At 45.3% G+C, this 18,010-nt stretch overlaps 1 protein-coding gene across 7 annotated transcripts in view; it reads right to left on the reverse strand.

Moving 5' to 3' along the window:
- The window catches only part of FNIP2 (folliculin interacting protein 2), a 121,209-nt gene that overhangs the window by 66,322 nt on the left and 36,877 nt on the right, over positions 1-18,010 (reverse strand). For 2 of the 7 annotated variants that reach the window (XM_055405715.2, XM_055405709.2), the window contains exon 1: positions 16,404-17,521. The exons of 3 other annotated variants lie outside the window; for them this stretch is intronic. In XM_055405715.2, the coding sequence (XP_055261690.2) occupies positions 16,404-16,564 (161 nt within the window). In that variant the 5' untranslated portion in view covers positions 16,565-17,521. Of the gene's footprint in view, positions 1-16,403; positions 17,523-18,010 lie in introns of those variants that run through there. 2 more of the 7 variants (XM_055405712.2, XM_055405713.2) reach the window with 2 other exon arrangements.

Below are 18,010 nucleotides of genomic sequence, written 5' to 3' on the forward strand. Positions count from 1 at the left end.
ATCCCTGGTCTGGGAAGATCCCACATGCCTTGGAGCAATCAAGCCCATGTACCACAACTATTAAGCCTGTGATCTAGAGCCCAGGAGTCACAACTACTGAACACGCATGCCTAGAGCCTGTGCTCCGCAACAAGACAAGCCACTCCATTGAGAAGCCCATGAAACGCAATGAAGAGTAGCCCCGCTTGTTGCAACCAGCAAAACCTCAAACAGCAACAAGACCCAGCAGAGTCAAAAATAAATAAATGATTTTTTTAAAAAAAAGAGTCAGGTATGATCGGGAACTTTAAATGGTTCAAAAAAATGGAAAACGAAACTACACGAAACCAACAAAGCTGAACATGATGATAACAAAGGCTGGCAAACCCTGTCCATCTGCCCAGCAGCTCTGAGCACTGGGTGCTGGCTTGACCAGGTGCCGTGAGAGACATCAGGAAGAGAAATAACAAGATTGGTGCCCACCTCAAAACACAATCTGAAGGGGGAAGGTCAACGAACAAACCAATCAGTAAATGCTGCTGTCACAGGAATACAAAGAAACATCCCTGGAAGGAAGGAGAGGTTGAGTCCACCTAGTAGGGGTGAGAAGTGGGTACAAGTCTCAGATGACATGGTGACTCGGACATGGGTTACCCTTCAGGAAAGACCGAGCTCCCACCTAGTTTGGCCACTTTCACTGGAGGTGACTTTGGGAAAGCGTTGACTCCAGAGCTAAGCCCTTGCAAGAGGCAGCCCTCACCCGCCTCACAAAACTGTTGGGAAGACAGAGAATAAGGACGAAAGTACTTGCAAAACTGTAACTGAGAATCAAAAGTGCATTCAGATACCCAGTCCTTTAGCTGAGATCCTTGGGGCCAGATGTTTCAGAATTCAGACTTTTTTTTAATTTTCAAAAGACGTTTATACCACATATCATACAACAACTTCTCCAGGGTCTGAGTTGTAATTAAACCCCAACACGAAACAAATTAATATTTCACCAGTCCAAGTGATGACTATTTATGCCAAGTGGATTATCAAGAGACCATAAATAGTCTTATATATAGTTCAGGTGGGTTCCAAAGGTTTTCTTCAGAGATCTCAGGATTCAGGGACTGTAGGATAAAAGGCTGTTGTCCAGTGTGATGCTTGCCATGCCTGAGGTAGGTCAGTACCCCCCGACAACACCCTGGATATGAGTGGTTCCAGCAAGCTGGCAGCTCGGGAGGCTGTTGGTGGCTGGGAGTATGGTTCCCGCCAAGACAGCACTATGAATGACTATGCCGGTCACAAGCTCAAACCACAATCTTCACCAACTAGGTTCCCACAGCAATGACAGGACGTCATGAGTCCTCATGCAGCCTATTTGGGACCTACAAACAGGGAACTACGAGACACAGAAGAGGGAAGGCAACCCCGTCCCTCCTTGCTGAGCTCAGGGTCACGTTGGACGGAACTCTGGAGCTGGTGAGTCTGTGTGGTGCCCGTGGCACCACCACCCAAAGCCCCCAGCCTGGGCCACCCTGCGTGGCCCCCAGGCGGGATGGAGCATCGGACCCCAGGCAGCCTCCTCGGCTCCAGCCTGGCACCCACGCTTCGTAAGTGACGAGCTGCAGCCAGAATGACCTCCAAGCCCTCCTACTCTGACACAAACCATCTACCAGGTGTGCAGTGTACGAAGTATAACAGGTGTCCTCAGCCAGAGAGGACAGGAGAAAACAGCAATGCCGCCTTCGCGGACTGACCTTCCTGACTGCACGGCGCCCTGGCCTTCCCTGATGGGCTCTGCACTGTGATGGAGAAGCAGGCTTCTCAGCACAAACACATCTCTATCAACAGAATGGTCCAAAAACGTTGGCAAAACATGAAGGTGAAAAGTGCCAGTTCTCTCAAGGCTACACAGACGCCCTGCTCCAGCCAGCAGGCGGCCCGGCTGGCTTCCCAGATTCTGTTATTATTAACAGGGTCTTCTTTTTCTCCTCTTTAAACACTTACAGAATCTCTAACTATGACTCATATTTTCCAAAAGGGTTCCTTTAATTCTTAAAAGAGCAATAATTCTTTTCTTGTATCTAGAAGCTACAAATTATCTGTATTTTCATTTTTGAAAAGAAGCTTTGCGATCCATCCCCAAGCATGCATTAATTCAGTATTTCCTGATCTAATTCTTTCACACTCTTGACAGCATAACCCAAATCATCTACACACATCTCTGTGTTCCAGGAGGGCTGAGATGTAACTTCAGCTCTGCTTCAAGCTACCTTGCATCAACATGATTGCATATCTTTTTCTGAACGTAAGGTTTCCCATCCTTCCCTCCATCAGGGAAACTCTCTACTCATAACAGGTAGGTGAACGAATTTCAAACAGTCAAGACACAGTCTCACATATGAGTTATTCTACATCTGTTTAACTTGCACACAGATAAGAAAATCATTCTTTTTCCCTAGAGGCTTCTTGAGGTCAATTTTCCCAGATTTTCAGAGGTTGAAAGTATGACTCTCCATAAGATCTTTTGTTTACAAAATGGGAAAGTCAAAATAAACAGAAACTGTCCGTATTTTGGGGTATAAAATATTATACCTATTAAGAGATGGGTATAGGTGAGTAGGTGGGGGAGCAGTCAGAGTAGTGCTGAGGGCTGGGCTGCGGGGCAGAGACCAAAATAGGGAAAAGAGGGAGTTGGGAAGAGCACTAGAGACATGGGAGGAAGGGTGCTAACACACAGACTCACATAATCTTTGACCTGGATATTCCACTGGTAGGAATTAATCCTACAGATCAACTCGCATTGGTCCAAAATGGTTATGTACAAAAAGCGATGCACAGCAACAGCATTCAGAGCAGCAAAGGACTAGAACAAAGCATCCACGTGGGACGGCACGTCCCTACAATGGGGGCTACACGGACATGACCCCGAACGGGGACGCTCCTCAGGCAGTGACATGGTATGCGTTAGGACATCCCTTTAACTGGAAAAAAGGAGGATAGGGTACTGTGTATAGAACGCTGCCATGCGCATTTCTAAAAGGGATAAAACTCTGAATTTCACTGTATACGCATAGTCTGTCTAGAAGATCTGTGAGACTGCTGGTATCTGGAGTAGGATGCTGGCGGCTGAAAGAGAGAAGCGAGTGGGTCCCTCCCCACAGGACACAGAGAGAGCCCCTCCTGCAAACCCATGCCATTCACCAGTGTCAGGGCCACAGACCAAGGGGTCTGCAGACCCTGGGCCAGCCGCCTGGGCGCTCGCCCTCACCTGCCTCCTCCTGCCCATGCGGCACACCCTTCCCCTGTGCCTTCAGCATCCCCACCCGCAAAATGGGGGTGGCAGTGGTCCCCACCTCATGAGCGCTGTTTTGAGGGTTATCTCTGCTTATCACAGAGTCAGGCAGGCTATGAGTGTGTGCAGGTAGGTGCTAAGACTTTGTGCTTTTTCAATATTTCACCATGACTGCACCATCTCTTGAAAAATTAAAAATAATGAAACAGGAATACAACAGGAACACTCTTTCTTTTAAAATCCATCAAAGAGTCTAATGACAGTTTGCTCTATAAAGCCTCTGGTAGCTGAAGCTCAAGGCAGTGGGTGGACTTCTACGGGGAAGCCACCTTACTGAATTATAAGCAGTCCGATTCGGTTTCAAATATGTAGTCTGGCCTTATGTGTGTTCAGTTGCTCAGTCATTCTCTCTTGTGACCCCATGGACTGAAGCCCACCAGGGACCTCTGTCCACGGAACTTTCCAGCCAGGAATACTGGAGTGGGTAGCCATGCCCTCCTTCTAGGGATCTTCCAGACCCAGGGATCAAACCTGTGTCTCCTGCATTGCAGGCAGATTCTTTACCACCGAGCCACCAGGGAAGCTCACAGTCTGGCCTTAGACAATGGCATTTACTGAGTTCCCTTCTCAGCATCCACAGACCACACTTTCCTGCCCCTTTTCACCCCTGCCTCCCCTGAGGACAGGACAACGTTTCCAAGAAAGTAATGCCCCCTCTCATTTATCAAACCCATTTACAGGTTTCAGTTTGCTATTACTGTTTTGACTGTATCGAATTGATTTCCACCGTATTAACAAACTGTCCTTTTTAACTGCATAATCTCAGAGCCTAGAGATGCTGGTTCCAGAAGGCCTGAAGTCTGAGACACTGAGCCCAGAAGGCCTGAGGTCTGGGTGCAGACAGGGAGGCTGGCGATGAGAGCTGCATGGCACATGGGAAATACCTGCCTAACCTCCTTCCAGACGGTACCTGAGCTGGCCTTCACAGATGTCCTTCACAGGTGTCTTGTGTTCTGTTTTACACAGAAGTTAGGAGACTTGAATAAGGTTGGAACCAGTAAGTGGCAAAGATGGAACCCAAACTAGTGTCTCCTGACCCCAAATTGTGCTCCTCCAACGCTGCTGGGTCATCAGCTCCACATCACAAGCAAACTCGGGATCATGTGCTCAGCACCCTGAAATCTCCCTCTGTATTTCTGTCTGAGGGTAAAAATGCACTATGTTTGAAAAATAAAAAATGCTGATGACACAGTGTCAGGACTGAAAAACAGAAGACAGGGTTATGTATACAGTATGATCTCAATTATATAGAAAAATGTGATCAAGCATTTTTTAAAAGGTTCACAAAATCCAGTTCATATCAGCAGCTCATATCACAAAGGATTCATCTTCCTAACATATAAAGACTAGTCAGGGATCAATGAAGATTTGCAAACCAATGGAAAGGTGGGCAAAAAATGCAGATAGTTTACAGAAAAACAAAAATAATACAGTCTTTAAACATAGAAAAAGATGTTAATTCTCACTCTTGGAAAGAAAAAAGAAAATTAAAAAAAAAAACAACAAAACCCCAGAGGTAAGACACCCCACACAAGAGAAGCGCAGGTGGAGGTGCAAATCGGTGCGACCACGGATGGAGGGTAACTAATCACAGCTCTCAGGATCCCCAGTGTTTATAACCTTGGACCCCCAACCCCACTTCTGGAACTAAACAGACACAAACGTGTGATTGCAGTGTGTTTGATAAAAGCAGAAGACTGGAAACAAGTGGAGAGGACAGGGATGGGGCAAATTAAACCCCTTGCTCTCCATCCACCCCACGGAACACCAGCAGCTGCTGCAGACAGTGGGTGTATGCCCACAGCCCAAATCCACAGGGCAGGCCTGGATCCTGGGACAGGCAGGCCGCCCTCTATGGGAGAAGGAAAGATACATTCTGGCTTACTTCCACACAAAAGAAATGTAAAAACATACAGTTAACGCAAATTGAATTTTTTAAATGTAGGAAGAGGAGGGATAGTTCTGAGCTCTGAAGGCAAAACTCACAAGAATATTCAGTTCTCCCAGGGAAAGAGCGAGGTTGGTTCATCAGAAGTGGGATTTTGCTCCACTGGTTCTGAAAGGGAGTTCCTGACCTTAGGGTCCACTCCCGACTGTGGACAGGTGTGGGATGAAGCAGACAATTGAGACCAGGAGCTGCCCCCACACCTCCTAAGCTTGGTTTTTAATTATATGGCCAAGAAGTTGATGAGCTGGCCTGGAGACGGCCGGGTGGGGAAGACAAGCCTTGCAAAAGACAGCACTGGAGTGCTGTCCTAAAGACAGACCGGCAGTTGGTACCTGAGGCCAGAACGTGCAAGAATGCAGCCCTTCCTGAGTGAGGAAGGGCTTGCAGTTCATGCCTGTTGCCACGAGCCCTCTGTGACCCCACGACGTGGTGGGGAACCCTGAGCCATACGGCCAAGGGGGCTGGAGAAAGGGCCCCTGCCACTTCTCACCCACCTGCCAGCTCCAGGTGGGCACCCAGGACCTCTGCCTACTGTTCCTGGTATCTGAACTACCCTTTCTTCATTAAAAAGAAGTCCATATAAAAACTAGTCCAGGGATCTTTAGAACAGCTCTAGTCACGAGAGCCAAAACCATTCCATCACTGAACAAACTCCAGCTTGAAAGTCAAAGTGTCAGTTGGTTAGTCGTGTTCCACTCGGTGTGACCCCATGGACCGCAGCCCGCCAGGCTCCTCTGTCCATGGAACTCTCCACGTAGGAATACTGGAGTGGTTGCCATGCCCTCCTCCAGGGGATCTTCTTGATTCAGGGATCAAACCTGGGTCTCCTGCATTGCAGGCAGATTCTTTTCCGCCTGAGTCACCAGGGAAGCCCATGACCAATAAAATATGATCCAGCACTAAAAAGGGATGAAGTGCCATTACATGCCAGAACACAGGTGAATCTTGAAAATACGATGGTAAATGAAAGAAGATAACCATAAAGCATCATATGTTGTATGATGCTGTTTACAGGAAATGTCCAGAAATAGGCAGGTCTATAGAGACAGTAAATTCATCGTTGATTAGAACCATTTGTAGGGAGACTAGAGGATGACAGCTAACTTTGGTAGGTGGTTTCTTTTAAGGTTAATGAAAATGTTCTGAAATTGATGTGCTGAGGACTTTATAACTCTGTGGAAACAGCAAATTCATTGAAGTACAGAAAGACTTCAGATGGGGGGGTTGTATGGTATATGATTTATACCTCGATAATATGACTGGAGACATATTAATATGTCTTTTTTTTCCCTGAAAATTATTGACTGGAGACGCATCAATATGTTTTTAGAGAGTGATACAATTATAATCACTGTGTGAAAGATGTTAGAGCTTAAAAGTGATCAAGTGCTCATAATACAACTAATGTTTGTTATTCACATTTTGTTGTTAGATTTTTGTTCCAACCTTCTGTATATTGTACACACAAGCTTTTTTATGTACAATTTTCAAAAATGACACATCACAAAATTTTAAGTGAAGAAGAATTTTTCAGTGAATTTTATGCAGGTAATTTCTCTCACTGTCTGAGTGACATATAACTAGTGTCTCAGGAGATGACAGCTCTTCAGAATATAGTTTTGATTCAGATGATGTGAATATTAGACTAGACTAACAAAATGACAAAAAACCTTAGTGATTGATTCTGATACTGAAGGTGAACATGCAACTCATGAAGCTAGAGAAGACTTTACAGGCGTGTCAGTAAAAACTTTATAGTGTGTAACTACTGAATTTAATAACTCGCAAAGTGTTAGTGAAATAACAGAATTAATTTTTGGCTGTCCAAAATAAAAATCTTTGGCCACAGGCATTAGTTTCTGCAAAAATCCCCTGGTCAGCAATGAATTAAAAGAAAATGAGATTCTGTTCCCCTCTCCCCACCTCCAAGAATGGGGGCCAGTGGGGATACCATGCACTGCTGGTGAGAAAGGAGACGGGACACCCACTCTGGAGAATATCAAGTAAAACGAGAGTCGTAAGTCCTAAAACCTAAACTCCACTCTTCTGTAAGCACTCACCCTATGAAATTAATGTCAAAGTGCAGACAGGGACATGGTGATACATTCATTGCAGCATTGATTATAATAGTAAAATTTGAAAAAAAAAAAAAAGAAATGCTCGTGAATAGGCTAACAGATACATAAACTGTAGCTTATTCAGAGAATGGCATGCTATACTGAATTCAGAATTAACAAAGCAGAGCTACACGGATTGATATGAATGAATCTCAAAAACATCCAGCTGTATAAAAAAATAAGCTCTGAAATAATATGTACAGTATGATATCCATTTTACAATGTTAAATACATGTAACCCAGTATTATTTATGGATGCATCATAGCCAGTAATAGGCCTACAGGTGGTGCTAGTGGTAAAGAATCTGCCTGCCAAAGCAGGAGACACAAGAGACACTGGTTCGATCCCCTGGTTGGGAAGATTCCCAGGAGGAAGAAATGGCAACCCACTCCAGTATTCTTGCCTGGAAAATTCCATGGACAAAGGAATCTGGCGGGCTACCGTCCATGGGATCACAAAGTGTCGGACATGACTGAGCACCATAGCCAGTAAACAACAGATATGAGAAGAATAACCATCATGTTCAGATGGCAGTTACCTCTGGAAGGAAGAGAGGGAGACGGAGCCGCAGCAAGGAGGATACAGGAAACATCACCTGCTTCCCTAATGATCTGGTTCTTTAAAAAAAATTATGCATGTGAAGCAAAAGTGGCAAAATGTTAAGATTTAAGAAAACTGGGTCACGGTTACACATACGGTTAATACAGCACAGTCTGTACTTTCTGTATGACTGAAATGTTTCATAACAAAATGAAAGTGGAAAAGGGTTATATCCGCTTACCAAAAAGGACTGTAAGAAAATATATAAAATTATTAATAGTAGTAAAAATCTGTATGACAGCACTCTTGGTAAGTGGGGTTTTCATTTTTATATTTGCTTGCATTTCCTAAATGCTTTGTAGTAAATGTATTATTTTGATAATCAGAAAAAATATTAAAGAAAACTATTAAAAGTAAGTTTAGTAACAATATAAAAGAAAAAATGGAGGCATTTATAAAGAAAAGGAGAAAGCAGCTAGCCTGACATGAATGCAGTCATGCTCTGTTAAATTTTAATATTTCATACACTGGCAATTAAGTGGAATTTAAAAGTAAAAAATCATTTATATCAGCCCCAAAAAGAAATTCTTAGGTATAAATCTAACACAATACCTATAAGATCTATAGGAGGAAAACTACAAAACTTAAAAAAAAAAAGGAATCAAAGGAGGGACTTCCCTGGCAGCTCAGTGGTTAAGATTCCACGCTTCCACTGCAAGGGGCACAGATTTAGTCCTTGGTCAGGGAACTAAGATCTGACCTGACTTGTGGTACATAAAAGAGGGAAAGAAGGAGGGAGGGATGGAGGGAAGGAGGGAAGAAGGAAGAAATTAAGAAAGAAGCCAAGAAATCAAGAAAGAAATCAAAGGAGAACTAAACAGACAGAGTTGTTCACAGATAGAGTTTACTCTTCTAAATAAATAGAAGACTCAGGACGTCAGTTCTTCCCAAGCTGATCTATAGATTCAATGACATTTCAATCAAAATCCCAACAAGCTGTTTTCTAGATATCAACAAACGGATTCTGAAGTTTATACGGAGAGGCAGAAGACCCACGTCAGAGGAATGGCACTGCCTGACTTGAAGTCTTACTACAGTCACAGTAAACAGGACAGTGCGGTCCTGGTGAAAAAGCAGACAAACAGATCGATAACGAAGAGCAGAGGACACAGACTCAGAGTCACACACACTCAACTGACCTTTGACAAAGGAACAAAGGCAACGCAACGGAGAACAGGCAGTCTTTCCACAAATGGTAGCGAACAAGTGGACATCCATACGCCAAAGAAAGAATCTCAATGCAGCCCTTTAATCCTTTGCAAAATTTTAACTCAAAATAGATCACAGACTCAAAATGCAAAATTATAAAGCTCCTAGAAGAAAACACAGGAAAAAATCTAGATGATCCTGAGCACGGTGATGACAGCACAAAGGCACAAGCCATGAAAGGAACAGGTGATGAGCTGGACCTCATTAAGCTTAAAAGCTCTGGCCCGGCAGAGAAAACAAGAGAAGAAGACAAGCCTCAGACTGCGAGGAAATATTTACAACAGACAATACTGATAAAGGACTAGTATCCATAATATACCCCAAACTCATATAACTCAAAATAAGAAAACAAACAACCCAACTTAAAAATTAGCAAAAGACCTGGATAGACAGAGAACAAAAGACATAAGCATATGAAAAATATGCTCCGCATCGTCTGTCATTAGAGAAATACACACTGAAACAACAAGACCGCACCACACACCTATTAGAGTGGCCGAGAGCCAGAACACTGAGAAACAGCAAATGCTAAGAGGATGTGGAGCAACAGGACCTGTCACTCACTGCCGGTGGGAATACAAAATCGTACAGCCAGTCCAGAAGCTGGTGGTTTCTTACAGCAAAACAAACTCTTACCTTACAACCCAGGAAGCACACGCCTTGATATTTACCCAAAGGAATAAAACATACCACACAAAAACTGGCACGTGGATATTGACAGCAGCTTTCGTCGTCCCACTGTCACAATGTGGAAGCATCCAACACATCCTTCAGTAGGTGGATGGACATATAAACTGTGTCCATCCAGACAATGGAACATTATTCAGCACTAAAACGAAATGGGCTATCAAGCCATGAAAAGACATGGAGCAAACAGAAATGCAGATGACTACGTGCACGAAGCCAATCTGAAAAAGCGATGTGCCGTTATGATTCCAACCAAAGGCGAGACTGCTGCTGCTGCTGCTAAGTCACTTCAGTCGTGTCCGACTCTGTGTGACCCCATAGACGGAAGCCCACCAGGCTCCCCCGTCCCTGGGATTCTCCAGGGAAGAACACTGGAGTGGGTTGCCATTTCCTCCTCCAATGTGTGAAAGTGAAAAGTGAAAGCGAAGTCGCTCAGTCATGTCTGACCCTTAGCGACCCCATGGACTGTAGCCTACCAGGCTCCTCTGTCCATGGGATTTTCTAGGCAAGAGTACTGGAGTGGCTTGCCATTGCCTTCTCCGGAAAGGCGAGACTAGAGACAGTGAAAAGCTCAGTGGCTGCCAGAGTTGGGGGTGGGTGATGGGTGATGGGTGACAGGAATAGGCAGAGTGCAGAGGACTTTCAGGGCAGTGAGTCTGCTCTGTATGAAACTATATTGATGGGTTGCTGTAGTTGTTTAGTCACTAAATTGTGTCTGACTCTTTGCAACCCATGGACTACGGCCCACCAGGTTCCTCTGTCCCAGGCAAGAATGCTGGAGTGGGTAGCCATTTCCTTCTCCAGGGGATCTTCCCGACCCTGGGATCGAACCCACATCTCCTGTGTTGGCAGGCGGATTCTTGACCACTGAGCCACCAGGGAAGCATACGTCCTTATACATTTGTCCAAACCCACAGAACCAACACCGCCAAGAGTGAACCTCACATGTTAAACACAGTTTGCGGTAAGGATGGTATGTCAATTGCATGCTTCTCAGCTGTAACACACATACAACCCTGGTGTCAGATGCTGACAGCAGGGGAGGTGTGAGTGTGTTGCAGGGAGGAGACAGGGGCTCTGACCTTCAGGCTTAATTTTTCAATGAACCTAAAACTGCTCTGAAACACAGTCTATCTTAAAAAAAAAAGTCAATGTTCAAGAGGACTTCAAAATGTAGGTACTTTGAGTAATAAGGACTGGTTTTAAAACTTTGCTACAGGATTGTTCTCTGAGGATCATTTAGTGTGCTGGAGAATCTCTTGTGATGATGAGAACCAAGGACACGTTATTTGAGTGTTGGATGCAGCCACTGAAGGTCTCTGTCCCTGCAAGCAGAAGTGCAGGCCACCTCCCCTGAGGCCTGCCCGTGCTCGGCAGCAGCCCCCAGTCCTCCACCAGCTGTCGTAAAAGCAGGTGACCCTGAGGCAGTAGTCACTGTCTGGAGAGAACGATGGTTAGCTACAAAGAAGAAAGGCTCCAATAGCAGGAATGTTTGTTATTACGCAAAGGCCAGTGGGCAAGACTCTGGGGGACGGACAGCCCCCTGACTCCCGCCCACACTGTGTGCGCAGCCTGGATCACCCGCACACCTCCGCCCACTCACTGCCCCATGGAGGACCACATGCCATCTGCATCCCTTGGGCATCACTGTTTAGGGAGCACACCACGCTTGTTCCTGCCTTGGGATCTCTGTACTCACTCCTCCCACTGCTGAGAACACGCTTCCTCAAATACCCACACAGCTTGCTCTCCAGACTGAAAAAAACGACTGCTGAGATCATTCTGACTCCCGTGGTTGCCAAAGGATGTCCTCACATCTGTCATCTCTGGGTCCCACGGGTCACTGATAGACAATCAGGATGCTGGGGCTGGAGGGGACCCAGACACCCCATCCAGTGGCTGCAGACCTGACTCATCACTAGAACCACCCCAGAAAATCTCGGTGTTCCTTTTTAGTAATCAAAGCTTCCCTAGCTCCACTTCCAGGACTTTGGTCCAGTGGCTCTGAAGTGAGGCTCAGGAACCTGCATTTTTAAAAAGACATCTTTGGGGAATCACTCACCTGACCCACCACTTTAATTTCTTTTAGAAGAGAAAACAGAAATACGGAGAGAGGAGGCGATGATCCCGAAGGCACAGTGGGCTTCAGGGAGATGAGCCCTGAGATCGTGAGATCAAGGCAGAGAAGATCTCACCTCACAGGCGCTGGCCTTAAATCTGGTGCCACAGTCTACTTCTCACTTCAGGGGTGAGATTTAAAAAAAAAAAATCACTAAGTGGGGAAACTAGCTTAGCTCTACCAAGGTTTTGGTTTTTTATTTTTTTCTTTTGTTTACCTTTGGGGAGGGTGAGAAATGAAAGTGAAAAAAAAATGTTATACATAGTGAGAAAAAAAAAAAAAACCTTTCTAAACTAAGAAAGATGAGAGATTAAGAGGAGGAGCAAACCCTGCAGGATGTAGAAGTCTGACTGATAGATGAACACCTGATACGCAACATCCCACATACACTCAGGATCCCGTAAAAGTGGGGGAGAGCTGCCGGGAATCCCGCCGGCTGGGTTCCCTTGGTGAGTGTTGGTTGGGAGTCTAATTACAGCATCTGGCGGGTCACGGGTTATGGCTCTCACGGACTCCCGCCAGGGCTTGCTTCCCCTTGTTCAGAGGTTATTCAGCTTCTGCTACTATAATAATGAAAGGATGAGGCTGAGCCGTGGCCTGACTCACAAAGGAGTCACAGGAGACCCAGGAGTCGTGGCCACTTCATCCTCCCCAGTCCATCTGGCCGAGCAGGGCTTGCAGGAGTCAGTGGGGGTGTCGGGGGGGACCCTTCATTGGCCACCCAGCACCTGGCCTGGGGGCCCCAGAGCCAAAGTGGTTTGCCTTCTCAACACATTCCCCTACAGTGACTGACAACAGGGCTTTACCCTGCTTGTCCCCAGATCGAGTATATGTCAGTTAGCTGGCAGTGTGGATTGCAGCAGCCCCGTTCCAAGGCTGTCCTGACTCACCCCTGAGAGACGGGGATCAGAGAAAAGATGAACGTTCTCTGAACCTAGGGCAACACGCCTCTGCCCAGCACCACGTTACCACTGCATTCCTTCCACCGTTCACTCGTCCTCAGATTACATCCCCAAATCCCAACCATCAGCCGGTGGAAATAAACTCCAACGAGTCAAAGAAAACTCGTCGTGGCACATGAAGTCAGCGGAAAGGGCAGGGAAGCAGGGAGCTTGCGGTGGTGACGCCCAGGGCATCAGGAAGAGGCACCCCAGGTCCGCAGCCTCCCCGTGGGGCTGGTCACCAGCACGGGGCCTCAGCTGACCGGGGCGGGGTTGTGCCTGCACCTGCACTCAACCTGTCCAGCAGCTCATTTCCCAAGCAGGAAGTTTTACACAGTGTTTCTCAGTGAAGAGCATGATACAAACACTCCCCGCCTCAGCCCACCCTGCCTTATACTCCCCTTTAGAAGCCTTTTACTGAAACCTTCAGGAACACTAACTACTCTAAACATAGACCATGGTATGGTTGTGGTCAGCTCATCTCCGTGAAGCACACACTGGGGAAGAAACACCCTGATTTATGTACTTGTTTTCTCCGGAAGCATCTTCCACAAACAAGTGAAGGCTCTATCTTCATTAATAGAATAGGTTCATCTGAATCATAGACATATCAGAGATCTATAGTCACTCCTTCTCTCCCTCCTTCCTGGTGGTTCTAAAGCACCCACAGTGGATCTCCTCTGAACCCAAATGTCAAGATGTGAAACTTCAAGCACCGTTGACTCTGAAGGGCTGTTTCAGTTCCTCTCCACGTGTGGAGCATGTTTTTCTTTTTAAGTTTTAATTTTGACTTGTATAGCCGACTAACAATTTTGTGATAGTTTCAGGTGGACCAGCAAGGGACTCAGCCATATATAAACATGTATCCGTTCTCCTGGAACTCTTCCATCCAGGCTGTCACATAACATTGAGGAGAGCTCCCTTTGCTACATGGTAGGTCCCTGTTGGTTATCCATTTGGGGGCACACTTTTTAAGGAAAGGCTGTATCAAATTTTCTCCAGCCATCAGGGAAACAGCAATTTGTAAGATTTACAAGATAAGCGAGGCAATTTATAAGATAAGCTAGGCAAGTCCTCCCAGATTCTGCATGTAAACAGCCCTATGGATGGATTTTATTTGCTGGGAAAGTTTGAAAAGTCAAGTTATTAGCATCTTTAAGAGAGCAGATTGGAAGCAATTGCAGTTGAAGCCCCACATCGCAGTTCACAGCTCCTAGATTTGAACTGAGTTTCAGCAAGGAATGTTTTATTGGTAAACCACTTAAGATGCCTCATCAAACTCCACAGGTTTGTGCTGACTCTGGAATTTTGTGAAACATATTGAAAACCAATATCTGACATTCTAGAGGTTAAAGAGAGTAGAAGCCAAGGTCTAGGTGGGACGACTTCTATCCTGAAATCTCTCATTCCACAAGAACCACAGCGGGAAGATCCAGTGCTTCTTTCTGCCCTGTATTGTGCCAGGTTTATATGGTGACACTGAACCTTTCCACTGCATTTATGGAATCTGTCTCTTCACCTTTGACTAAGTGGAAAATCGTGAGCAATGAAAAAGAAAGAAAGAAAACTACTTATCAGTGTGCTCAGCTAAGACAACCGCTTGAAACTGTTGATCTAAAATACCCAAGAGCAAAGCGGGCACTGGGAGTCACACTTGGCTGGCTGCCACCTGACCTGGCCACACAGGTACCTCGTGAGCACTTGGAGCCAGATCCTTGGGGCCCATCAATAATTCACTCCACCCCGAGACCAGCCCGACTCTTAGAGAAATTCAGGAAAAAAAAGCACCATCCTGCAAACAACGGCCACCTTTTCAGACTAAAAAAGGAGGAAATGGGGCCAAGACAATTGGTGTGACCAGAGATGAATTCCAACTAAATAACACACATCATCACTGTATAGAAGTCTAAAACCATCTCGGCATCGAAGAAGTAAATCTAAAGGAAGTTAAAATAAGGAAAGGAGACAATGCACATGAAAAGGCTTCGTTAAGTTTAAAGTGTCATTTTAAAAAGTAATGATTAAAATTCTACTGAAAAAGAGCAAATTCACCGAGAGTGAGAAGCAGAAGCTCACACCGAAAACTTAAGTTCGTCAGGAACTGGTGACGCCCTGAGCGTCATCTTCTCAGGTGGGTGCCACCCCCGGTGCCCCACATACCTACTCAGGGAATCGAGGACTGTCTGAATAACAAAAATAGGAATTCAGAATGTCGCGAAGCTACCCTGTAGAATCTTAGAGGAGGAGAGAATCTCAGAAGCAATCCAAACCAGCTACACATCTCAACAATTGAGAATGAGATGCAGAAAAAGCAGGGGGCCAGACAGGGTTAACACAGCCTCCGGGGAGCAGAGCTGGGATCAGGATTGGATTTGGATCCACACCCAAGATGACCTAGTGTGGATCCACCACGCTCTGCTGTCACTCAGCCATCCTTTCCACATGGGAAACACCACAGATGGTGTAACTGAAGATTCTTATCTGAACAGTCACATCTCTATACTGAGCGGACAGCACGGGGTTTCCAACTATGGACACTTATCCTGCAGTGAACTCTGTACCATTTTATTGTTTCCATCGAAGAAATACCATGATTTTCATATGACAGAAATCATATCCTGATTACTAGTCAACAACCAAGAACTATATTTATGGGGTAAACAGTTGATGAGCCATGTGAATGCTGAGAAAAATTCTATAAGGAAAAAAGTAACAACAACTAAGTGGATTTAGAAACTTATTTTTACATAATCAAGAGAATCAGAGCTTACTTTTTCCTGGCCTTACTGAATATTTTGGAATGAAATGCAATTTCCAAAGTATTTTTCTGTTTCACCGATATGCACTAAAATTCCTTAATGTTTCAACTAAGAGTTATCACTAATAAAATTAGTGAATTCTTCCGAAATGAATGAAACAATTAAGTAGCAATTAAACAGCAAGTATAATACATATTCCTTTGATGGGCTGCATTACAAACACTGGTTCATCCTAACATCTTCCTTCTCATGGAAAGGATTTTCCAGAAGGGGAAGCCAGGACTCTCCCTCACCACCCCACCTCCAGCCAGAAACACCCAGCCCTCTGTCCACCAACCAGAATGAGAAGTGAGGCATCCGGGCCCTGTCTCTCAGTGTGCTGGTTCTTTGGGGCTGTGCCTCCTTTTCTCAGTGAGCCCTGAGATTGCACTGTTCAAGCTTCCCCCCCGGTACAGGCGGCACCCACTGCTTCCTGGTGGCTCCAACAGGAGTAAAGGGAGGTTCAGGAGCATGGACATGGGCAGCAGGACCCAAACGGAGCCTAGAAAACACCCATCCTGTAACTTTTCTGTAAAGGACACGGCTTGTCTGCACACCCACCAACCACCTGTGCCTGTCTGCAAACCTGTTTCAGATCACCATGATTTACCTCCCCAGTGCCCAGTGAGAATTTCTCTGAGACAGAACAGAAGTTTCAAACCTGTTGCTGAGTTCCGGGGCATCAGGGCTCCTGCCCACTCTGGCATGCTTCTGAGTCCTTGTGCAGAAAAGCGTTCCGTGCGGCCGCCCACCACTCACACCCCGGGCTGTGTCCCGCCAGCCCCCCGGCTGGGCTGTGGTCCTGGCCGAGCAACCGCACATCTCCCGGTGGGTCAGCCCTCTCCCAGGTGGTTCTCACTGTCCTCATGGACTTGGAAGGTCCTATGGCTGGAGAGGTTTCCGCAGTAATCGGCTGTCCCTATGATACCCTCACTCCCTGTACAGAGGAGGTAGGTGACACAAGCTTCTTGGCAGCAGCCCTCTAATTTCCTCTTTCAGAAGTTTAAAAAAAAAAAAAGAACATTCACTTGTTACGTAAACGAAGCCCCTTGATTTAGGAAGTCAGATGCATGCCGTACTCTGTAAAGCAGGCTCGCAGCAAAGCCATTAGAATCCAACAAGTCCAAGCCCCACTTCCTACTTTTGTTCCTGGGTTTGTGCTCCGGGTTACAAAAGACAAGACTCTCAACAGGCTGAGTGGCTCGACTGACACACTCCGTAGTGGCCCGGCCGGAGATTATGAAGCAGCCAATTAATTGATCACAAGATCTCCGCACACGGCTCACATGGCTGCGGGTGAAACCCGGTGACTCGCCTGCAGCTGCAAGGTTGTCCTGACATTGGCCACCACCCTCTTAATGGCTCTCCTGTGAGCAAGTGTCAGCTGACAGGTCTTACTCCGCAACCTTGAAAATCCTGCCGAGAGCAAGTGAGAGACGGCAGCCCTCAGCAAACCCACTGCAGGGCTTGACGCACAGGGGCAGGAATGGGGTGAGGGAAGGGAAACATCCTGGCTTTAATACCAATGTCGAATTTAATTTATGAAAGAAAAATAGTAATGACCGAGAAGCCATAAACCCCCAAAGCTCTTGCACTGGATTCTTAATTCCTAAGCACATCCAATCTGAGAGAGCCCTGAACCAGCAGAATCCAAGAACAAAGGCAGTTCAGTTTCGACTTATGACATGAATGTACTTCATCTGTAAAATGAGAATAATACCATGGTATTATATATCAATATGATATAGCTATGATATATGTTAATATACCACATACTTCAACATTTCATGATACATATTTTATATTTTCAGGTTATATTTTATGTGATATAGCTTACATGATATATATACTTATATTTTTTGCATTTTATGACATATATTGATATAGCACATTATTTCTATGATTTTTATGAAATATTTTATATTTTTGTTGTATTTTATGATACACACTTATATAAGCATGCATAAAATTCATTAATAAATGACACATTTCCGTGTTTTACATTTTTTATGTCTTATATATGCTATTTTCTGTGATACACATTTATATTTTATATGATATACATTGATATATCATACATATCAATATTTTTCCATAGTACTATGAATTTATGGATAAGATTTTTCTTTTAGAAGAAATAAAAAGCATCAGTCACTAAAACTGGACTGTCCCAATTAATTTTCCTCTTGTCATCCTGAAATCAGGGTGAAGAAAATACTAAAAATTCTAAAATCTGATGAATCCTTGGCTGGGTCTTTAGTTTGATGA

The sequence above is a fragment of the Moschus berezovskii genome, chromosome 19 (genome assembly GCF_049115385.1).
Source record: "Moschus berezovskii isolate FMDL1 chromosome 19, NW_MosBer_1.0, whole genome shotgun sequence".
Classification (NCBI taxonomy): Eukaryota; Metazoa; Chordata; class Mammalia; order Artiodactyla; family Moschidae; genus Moschus; species Moschus berezovskii.